This window comes from Lactuca saligna, chromosome 7 (genome assembly GCF_052625555.1).
Source record: "Lactuca saligna cultivar CGN05327 chromosome 7, ASM5262555v1, whole genome shotgun sequence".
Taxonomy (NCBI): domain Eukaryota; kingdom Viridiplantae; phylum Streptophyta; class Magnoliopsida; order Asterales; family Asteraceae; genus Lactuca; species Lactuca saligna.
Window position 1 is genome coordinate 36,386,037 of NC_136423.1, and position 10,462 is coordinate 36,396,498.

The 10,462-nt window shown below is 37.6% G+C and overlaps 1 protein-coding gene across 1 annotated transcript; it reads left to right on the forward strand.

The window, feature by feature from the left end:
* Nucleotides 1-2,676: 2,676 nt before the first annotated feature.
* Nucleotides 2,677-3,625, forward strand: LOC145003970 (chlorophyll a-b binding protein 16, chloroplastic-like). Its single transcript, XM_078962875.1, has one exon. The coding sequence runs from the start codon at nt 2,757-2,759 to the stop codon at nt 3,555-3,557; it is 801 nt and encodes a 266-aa protein (XP_078819001.1). The 5' UTR covers nt 2,677-2,756; the 3' UTR covers nt 3,558-3,625.
* Nucleotides 3,626-10,462: the final 6,837 nt, after the last annotated feature.

Consider the following 10,462-nt stretch of genomic DNA (forward strand, 5'->3'; position numbering starts at 1 on the left):
TTTCCTAATGGTCATACCACCAAATTCCTTTGGGTCGCAAATGCGGAAGATTTAAGTAGCCTAGGTAGGGAATTTTATGATTTACTATCAAATGGAACTCATTGTTGGTTATCTTCCCATCCGACATGTGGTATCCATTATGCATGCAGTATTATAATATTAAATGGTCTTGGGTCTAGGAAATGCCAACAGAGAATCAAGCTGAACCACCATAAATGAGAGACAAGAAAAACATCTTTTATTTCGAAGAAAAAGGATATGGGTGGTCAGTCACCAATCGACCCATCAGTGATCAAGTTGGAGAGCATAGTAGATTTATCCATCGGGTTTACTGTGTGCTTTTTGAATATTTTATATATCGATTTTTATTTCGTTTGTTCTTTTATAATTATTGAAGTCTTCAAATTATAAATCTATTAGAATAAATATAAAGGGAACATTTATTGTAATTTCGTAATTTATATAGTTTTATGGACTAATAATACAATATTTGCACTTACATATGATTTCGAAAAATAAGCCTCAAATAAAGTTTATAAATCCGTAATTTAGTTTTAAAAATAAATTGGAAGATATATATATATATATATATATATATATATATATATATATATATATATATATATATATATATATATATATATATATATATATATATATATATATATATAACGATCATAAATTTTGTTATCAATATTTTCTTGACATATATCCTCAGCATTGCAGAAACAACCCTTGTACATAATATAATCTTATATTCTACTAAAAAATGTTTATTAACATGTTACGAATAGCAATATCATTCTATCATTTATAGAAAGTTTCCTTCGTTTTATACATAATGGAGAACATTACTAATATGAACAAAAGGATAACACCAAAATTCTCTTAAGTTTCTATATGTAATAATTTATAACAACATGCCCTAAGATTTCTCTATGGCGTATTCAGCATGTTCTTGTGGTTTGAAGTTGTTTATGTATCATTATGATGGAATCTAACCTACAAATATGTTAGTGATGGCTTTGATCTTTTCCGCGTTCTGAGTCACCGTTACATGCATTCACTCAAGATATTCCTTTTGTGTGTCGATTTACCCCATCCACCGATGTCAATTGTACACGTCGACGTCTATGTATCTTTAATATCATTTAGTTGAAGGATTCAATATACACCAAAGGAGGCGTAATTGTCGACATATATGTCACCCTCCTAACCCGTATACCCCATCCAAATGGGATCTCAGTTATTTTGTTGATGTTGAGTTAAACTCTAAAGGTGTATACAATGAAAGAACATTTGTGGTATAAAGTAGTTCTTTGTATTGTATTTGTCCCTTTTAACACAATTTGTGCATTAGATTTTCCCAAACCTTCCCTATCGTAATGGTAGTAATTGAAGGTGCAATCAGATGTCTCATTGCATGCCTTCACGTTTTCATTAACAACCATCCTTGTATAAAAATTCGTCTTTTAACGTTGTTGGTGCAACGTAAAACCTACAATAGCAACGTATTTATAATGTTTTTACAAATAATATCACGATACTTACACTTTATTACCAATAATAACAACTTACCTAAACTTTTTAGATATAATGATGATATATAAAACCAATAAAGTGCATTTCCACATTTGTACTCTAATCCACATATGCTAGCTATTATGGATATGAAATATAAACCTATAGTTATTATAGATAAAATATAAAATACATTGTTATTAGTAGAAATACATTTAACTTTGTTTTTATCATGGATAATGAACTAAATATAAATAACTTTCTGTTATGGGTAACAGGTTTAAGAAAAATGTTATTATGGACATTAGATAAACTAATTTGATGATACATTTAAATAAATGTATATCGATGTCATTAACGAATAAATATATAAGGTACTTGACACTCTTGCAAAAAAACAGAATATATAATGCTATGATGTAAATAACTGAGATTTAGAATCAATGAATTAGGATTAATAAAACTAGAAGTTAATATGTGATGGAAATTGTTGCAAAATGCAAGAATGACGACAAAACGCATTAAAAATTAAATATGATTACGTGAATGTGTCATATATGTTCAAGACCAGCTATCACACAAGTATTCTTATATGATCTTTCCTCCCTTAAAATTCCATATAAACAAATAGACATGGTTAAGTTATCAGCACTAAATTTTCCGGTTGTTGACACTCGATACACAAGAATAATGCTAGAGTTTATTCCTGTTTCGTGTGTGCAATGTATGTTAGTATCCATAGATCATCGGTTAATAAACTCATCTGAATTCAAAATGAACATTGTTATATGATAGATTCCACTTTTAGTTTTTGCAAATAAATAAGGATCCACTAACTAATTAACTAATTTCAGATCACCTGTTCAAATCTATAGGTAAATATGAAATTTGATTGGATATCAAATTTTATCCTAAACCCAATTATAAATATACTTGTTACTAAAAATGATGTATACGTAAATGGGTGGAAGTGTATTTTAAACATTTGGGATAGGAAATCTTGGAACGAAATTAAATGTACAGCTGTCGATTTTTAGTTGGTGTTCTAAATAGATGTAGTTCATATGGATCAAATATATCAGCCTCCAATCAAAACAAACTAAAGATCGGGAAGATAAACAGTACCCTACAAAATGCACCATCCTATTTATAGCACTTGTGAAAAACCATAAGACTTAAGCAGTCAGCCCCCAACTTTCTAAATATTCTTACTTTCTAATTTAAGAAAATTTACAATGGCTGCTTCCACCATGGCTCTCTCCTCTCCTTTCGCAGGTCAAGCAGTGAAAACAAGTCCCTCAGGTTCTGAGCTTTTCGGAAATGGACGGGTTTCAATGAGGAAGACCGCAGCTGCCAAGAAGATTGCGCCATCAGGAAGTCCATGGTACGGCCCTGACCGTGTCAAGTACCTAGGCCCATTCTCCGGCGAGGCTCCATCATACCTGACCGGTGAATTCCCAGGTGACTACGGCTGGGACACCGCCGGACTTTCTGCTGATCCGGAGACATTTTCCAAGAACCGTGAGCTTGAGGTCATCCACTGCAGATGGGCAATGCTTGGAGCTCTTGGCTGCGTCTTCCCTGAGCTCTTGGCCCGTAATGGTGTGAAGTTCGGTGAGGCTGTATGGTTCAAGGCTGGATCCCAGATCTTCAGTGAAGGTGGGCTTGATTACTTGGGAAACCCTAGTTTGGTCCATGCTCAGAGCATCTTGGCTATCTGGGCCACCCAAGTCATCTTGATGGGTGCGGTTGAGGGTTACAGAATTGCCGGTGGACCATTGGGTGAGGTTGTTGACCCACTTTACCCTGGTGGTAGCTTCGACCCATTAGGCCTTGCAGATGATCCAGAGGCTTTTGCTGAGTTGAAGGTGAAGGAGATCAAGAATGGAAGACTAGCTATGTTCTCCATGTTTGGGTTCTTTGTTCAAGCCATTGTCACAGGAAAGGGGCCGTTGGAGAACTTGGCTGACCACCTTGCTGACCCTGTTGCAAATAACGCCTGGTCTTATGCTACAAACTTTGTCCCCGGAAAGTGAATGTACTTAATAAGGGTTTTGATGTAAAATGCTATGTGAATTAAAAGAAAGTTATTAATTTTTGGGCATCTTCTCCGCATCTTAAAATGATATATTATCATAGAATAGCAATTAGTAGTTAATTGTTACAACTATGATGTGTTTTTTTGTGCATATGCATACCCCAATGGTAGAAGTGGATGTGCACAAAAGGCCTGGTAAAGGATCGAGTTTCCGCTTGGACTCGGGTTACATAGTTTACTATTTTTCTTGACAAACTCTTAAGGAGGGAGTCCTTCCCTCCCTATTTTAGTCAAAACACTGTCATATTAGTTTTTTTTTCTTTTTATTTTATCTTTTCCAACCCACATGTCCAATATATTCTACTCATTGACACATCATTATTTTCAATAATTAAAAACATAGAAATTAATTTATTATGTTTTTAATATTGTAATCCAAATACTTTCATATAATGCATGTTACTACCAGATAAATTTATGGACACTTATATAAAAAAAACAAACTAATTTAATGAATAATTTCAAATACCAAAAAAAAAAAAACATTTACGTGATTCATGAAATTTCAAAATATATATATATATATATATATATATATATATATATATATATATATATATATATATATATATATATATATATATATATATTATTCAATGCACACTAAAATTTAAGCTCATAAACTTGGACTCATAACCCTATTTTCACCAAAAAAATAATAATAATAATAATGGTTCAGGAAAAACAATCGACTCCAAGACTTTGGATTAGGGATCCCTTTACTTTTTTGCTATCTTTAATCGGACGCTCAAAAAGATTTGGAGAACTCTTTGATAAGGTATGAGCAATCGATGATGGGGAAAACTCTAGTGAAGGTAAAGGTTGTGAGATACGCCTATCTCATTTCCAAGTCATCAATGTAGGAGGAGTAAAGACTCAAGCGGGTTCAACAACACGCACAAGAGTTCCCACCTCCCTAAACCGCGGGAACCCGCCATTGAAGGGTCATGACCTAGTGGTACCGCCGGTACTGCCCTAAACTGCCGACGAACCAAACTTCGACTCCGTCCTCCCTTAGGCCTAGTTATATATAAGAGTTTGGCTTGGGTCGGACCGGTAAATGTCCGATCAAGCCTGGTATACAACCACCTATATGTAAATGTATACAAAGAGATGCACTTTCATGGCTTTTTATTTTATTCTTGACCGTTGTTGGGTTCCCGACCTTGATGACATTAGATTGGACTTGTTGATTTGAACAGGTTGCAATTTTTCAAATAGGAATGGTCTGTATGTATTCTTTTGACCGGATGGACTTTTTCTAAAAATTAGTTTTTTATTTTTTTGTAACTCTATCTATGTCATATGTTTTTTTGTATAATTATTAAAGAATAATTAAAATAACCCAAACACTATAATTGGTCACAAAGGCCTAGGGACCGGTTGAAGACCTACGTATCCCGACTTGATTTTTTAACCACCTCAAGAAAAAATGTACACACTTGTTGGAGTTTTCCAATTTCACAGGAGTTAAACCAAGTAACGGGTAACTGATTGTATTGATAGAAGCGTAGGTTACAATCGTATATATAGGCTAGATAGCTACACTTAGTGTAACGCCTGGTTACCAGTATGATTTTATTTTTCCAATTATTTATATTTTCTTGGAGGAATCGGCGAGTTGGAAGCCTCAACTCAGTGTGTCGAGATGTTTTTGGCTGCGACGTTTAACAAGTTAACTCGGTGAGTCAAGGTGCCTTAACTCGGCAATTTGGCAGCTGGAAAGAAACCCTAATTTTAGAGTGTTACACCCTACCTAAAGGCCTAAAGTCTCTTAGCTATCCTCCTTACCAGCCTCCTCTATCCATAAACCCTAAATTCAAGCTTTACCTACCATTGTTGAGTGTGTGTGTGTGTGTGCACTTGGGGTGAGCCTTGAGTGTCCATTTTTGGTGCTTGTTGAAAGAGCAAAGGAATTGGGGATTGCTTGGCTTGAAGAAGGAGTCTTGGATCCAGAATCACTAGCTCATTTGTTAAGTTTTAAGGTATCAAGTTCTCATTTTGCTTAATAATCGTTTAGATATCTTCTTGGATTAGATTGTATGCTTTTAGCCATGGTTGGGTGGTTGTTGGGGAGTAGGACGTCCCAAATGTTTATTCTTTCAGATCTAACATCTTCATGAGCTCTTTTCGCATAAAGGTGCTAACTTTATGGTCTTAAGGCCTTCATGCATTTATTAAGTCCTTCCTTTGGCCTCTTTTGAGCATTTGAGCCTCTCCTAGTCATGCTTGAGCGTAAAGCTGGAAACTTTACGTGGCCATTCAGCTTTAAGGGACAGATCTGCAGTTTGGAGTTATGCCTTTGGTGATTTAGTGTTTAATGATTAAGTCATCACCCTTTTAAGACTAGGGTTTGGGTTTTGAACCCATTTTGGTGGTTCCTAGGGGTAAAGTTGGAAACTTTACCCTTCTAGACATCATTTTAGAGGAGATATGAGATTTTGAGTCCCTTGATTCGATGGAAACGGCTTAACGCGTTAAGTTGTTGGATTTCTGGCTAACTCAGCAAGTTCATTGGTGAACTCAGCGAGTTGATAAGATTTTTCCCGATTTATGCAGTCAATGGAGAAACACGACAAGTTGAAGGACAACTCAGCGTGTTGGGTCAACTCGGACCGTTGACTTTGACTTTGACCTTAATATTTGACCAGATTTAACTTGTAAGGGGTTTTTAGGCATTGAGAGTTGTATTTAAGGAAATCGTTTTTGTTTAGGGGTTGACTAGAGTCGATATTCGGAGTCGGGATCTGTTCAGCTATCATTATGTATTCAATGTGAGTTTCCTTACCAGGTTTAGCGGGTCAAAGGCACCAGTGCCAGCCCAAGTTTATTTTATGTTGTTAGTATGCTAGTTGTCTTCGTGACTCTTGCATATGCTTGTGTTTATATGTTTTCTGGGCTAAGGCCCGATGCCGGGCGGGGCCTAATGGATATTGTATACTATGTATCACTGTGATTATTGCATGTGTATGTGTTTATTTGATATATGTTATTGAATGTTGGGTGGGGCCCAATTTACCGAGCTCATCCCGATGTCGGGCGGGGACCACTATCTGTTTATTTTATGTTGTTATGTGGTATTTTTGGGGAACTCACTAATCTTTGTGCCTACCATTTTTAGTTTATGTTTCAGGTATTTTCGGTTGTAAACGGAAGAGTTCGGGATGACTGCATCACACACACACACACACACACACACACTATTTGGATTCCGCTTGTGATGTTTTACTCTTATTTTATGGCAATTGATACATTGGTTTTTGTTTAAATGTCTGGATGATATTGGAAAATACTATTTTATCTATTATAAAAATGAAACTTTTTGTAACACCGTAAATTTCCAAAACAATTTTTTGCATTTATAAAAACATAATTCATTTGTAAATCATAAAAAACATCCTTGTTTGAGACTCAATGTATAACATATAACAATATCCCAAGATCTTGTATCATAAAAATCCCGTGCGTGTACTAATCAAGCCGGCGCCTTCCCGCGATCCTCACTAGTACCTGAAACACATAACACAAAACACTGTAAGCACAAAGCTTAGTGAGTTCCCCAAAATACCACATATTAGCCACTCGAGGCTATAACTCTGTGGGTCCGTGCACCCAAACTCTGTGAACCCTCAGGTTCTAACTCTGCAAGCATGCACAGCATAAATCACATAGAAGAATGCAGTACAACAAACAATATATATAAAGCATTGTATCACATAACTCTATTTACCTACTCAAGGTAAAGTATAGTGAGAAGACTCACCTCGCGTATCTTGGTAACTCGTAAATCCCTGAAATCACTAGTGCTCGATCTCCCGAGCTATAGTCCTCCTATAACACAATACATCTCTAATTAACACTTTTCTAATTAAGGTTGACTAACTCTATCAAGTCAACACCGATCAACGCTGGTAAATGGTCAACCCCGACTCGGCGAGTCTGGCGTGGACTCGCCGAGTCCCTACGAGGACCCCATTTCCTCTGAGTCCCTTCCGACTCACCGAGTCACTCACCCAACTTAGTTACTCAACCCCTGGTTCGAAATCTATGAACAACCTGCACCAACTCATCGAGTCTGCCAATGGACTCGGCGAGTGCATTCCATGCACAACCCCAAACGACCTTCTGAGGTCAGATCTGTTTCACTAACTCATAGATCCAGTCCTTCCAAGCTTATTTACCACGTAAAGTTCATGTCTTAGCTCTCATATCACACCTAATGACTCATAAATGGTGTTTTGACCTCAAACACAAAGATCCTAAACCAAAACCTCCATGGATTCATAAAACGCTTGGACAAAGGGACACTCTGGATCTCCAAGGGTCCAGATCCAGAACCTAACTCGCTTATGTGACCAAATGGGCACTAGATCTAGCCACAAAAGGGCTCAATAAACCCTAAATCAACATAAACATCACCTCAACAGAAAAGGGTTCGAAAATGGTACCTCAAATGTGATGTTCTGGACCTCAAATCTTCAGGAAGTAGTTCCCCTTGCTTCCTCTTGGCTAAAACTTCCTTTCCCTTGCTAGACAACAGCTCCAAGGTAGATAATGGCTCCTTCTCTTGCTTCAAACGCTCAAGTGCACTAGGGTTTTGCTCTGGGGGCTGGTGAGCACGAATGACGGCCATAAGGCCCTTTAAATAGACCCCAAACCCGAGAAATTAAGGTTTCATTAAATAGCGCTGACTCGCCGAGTCCACCATTGCGACTCGTCGAGTCCGGTCATTAATCCGGATGAGAAATCGCGTCTCTACTCGGCGAGTCTACGCACCAACTCGCCGAGTTCTTCCTCAAAACTCAAAATAAAAAGAATAAATATAATACCTGAAATTTCCGGATATTACACTTTTGGGACCATATTTTTTTATGTTACAAGTTGGTATCAGTGCCTTAGTTTGAGGGATTCGGGCACACTCTTGGGTGTGTCTAACTCAAACTAAGGACTTGGTAGAAATTTTGAACAAAAAACATTTTTTATAAAAATGATTTCTAAAAGAGAAAAGAGTGTTGTGCATCATGCATGCAATCAGCCAAGCTCAAGTAAGTTATTCCAAAATATCCATACATGTTATGTGTTTTGAATTATGAATTTGTGAATTGCATGCTAGATTAACGCTAAGGATCTAGGGGATATGCCTTTGTATGCCTATTTGTTGAGCTTATAGATTTGCATGCTAGTGCTGATCAGTCAAGGATAGGATGGCCTGATTAGGTTATGCTTTGTTTCGATTACTTGATGCTTGAATGTTGCTTGCTTTTTGCTTTTTGCTTTTTGCTTTTAGGAGTTCTTGCTAATTTCAGCTAGTTAGTAAGAGAATATGCTAAGTTACATATTATGGAAACTAAATAATTTCAGAAGGTTAGGTTTAACTCTATTGCGCAACTCTTGTTTGATTCCAACCGTTGTAATGAGAGACCTCTCATTCGAAGAATTATCTAGTTTTTGTAATATGTAATTATATTCATGAGCTAGTTAGAGGAGGTTAGCATGAGTTCTTTTTGCAACTGATAGCGGATAGTGGTGTGGAGTTTGCCCTAGGAAAACCTAGGATGAGATTTGGTGATGGGAGCCTTAGCTATGAGGGATTTGTTCATTATAGAGCAATTTGGCTGAGTTAAGGCACTTCTTGAGGAAAGTACATATAGATGTGAAAGGTAGTATGGGATCGTACTACTGGAAGCATAGGATCTATACTCGATTCAAGGAGGTCTCCAATGAAGCCAGAGAGATTGTGTGGTTATGATTTCCCCGATATGTGCATTGATGCTTATTCTGATAGTTTTATGGTCTATTTTCAGTATAGTGGTATTGCGAGGCAGGCCAGTGGACAGTTCCGATGTCGGGGAGGGTTCAGGCACAGGTTCTAGAGTCGGGCACCTTGATGACCAAATGAAGGAGTTCATCTCTTTATCTATATTAAACTATTGCTTACGTTTATGTGTTTTATTTTAGGATCATTCCTCGTGAACGGTATTTCTTCCTTGGCATTATTTGATTCGGGGGCTACCCGATCGTTTATATCTCTTGCGCTTAGCAAGAGATTTGTTAGAGCTCTACGGGAGCTGGATCATCCTCTTGATGTGGGGATTGTTGATAATAGGATGGTCAGGGTCGCGAGGATTCATCAGGGATGTACCCTTCAGTTGTTCGGAGAGCGGTATTCGGTCGATCTGGTACCCATTCTTTGCGTGGGAACAATTTCATCGTGGGCATGGATTGGTTGAGCCCTAATAGGGTGGTGATCGACTATGAGCAGCAGGTAGCGCGGGTTCAAACCCCAAGTGGGGGGGAGTTGGTGATTCAGGGTGAGAGACCACAACGTAGGCCGATTATGTGTTCAACAGTGAGAGTCAGACGTTATATTCATCAGGTTGTTTAGGTTTTGTCGCTTATGTCATGGATATGTGGAATTTGTGTAAGGAAACCTTGGATGATGTGCCCGTTGTACGGGAGTATCCGGATGTGTTTCTAGAAGATTTTTCGAGGGTACCTCCAGAGAGGCAGGTAGAGTTCAGGATTTATTTATTTATGGGTGACACTCTGATAGCCAAAGCACCATATCGATTGGCTCCTCCTGAGATGCAAGATTTATCTACACAACTACAAGAGATGTTAGACGATGGATTTATCATGTCAAGCTGGTCACCTTGAAGAGCCCCGATTCTACTTGTGAAGAAGAAGGATGGATCTCATCGGATGCGTATTGACTACCGGGAGTTAAATAAGGTAACGGTGAAGAATCGTTATCCCCTCCCGAGGATTGATGATATTTTCAACCATCTTTAGGGTGCATCTTGGTTCTCCAAGATTGATTTACCATCTGGTTATCATCAGATG

Coding starts and splice junctions, on each gene's coding strand:
- LOC145003970 (XM_078962875.1), top strand. CDS start 2,757: ATGGCTGCTTCCACCATGGCTCTCTCCTCTCCTTTCGCAGGTCAAGCA.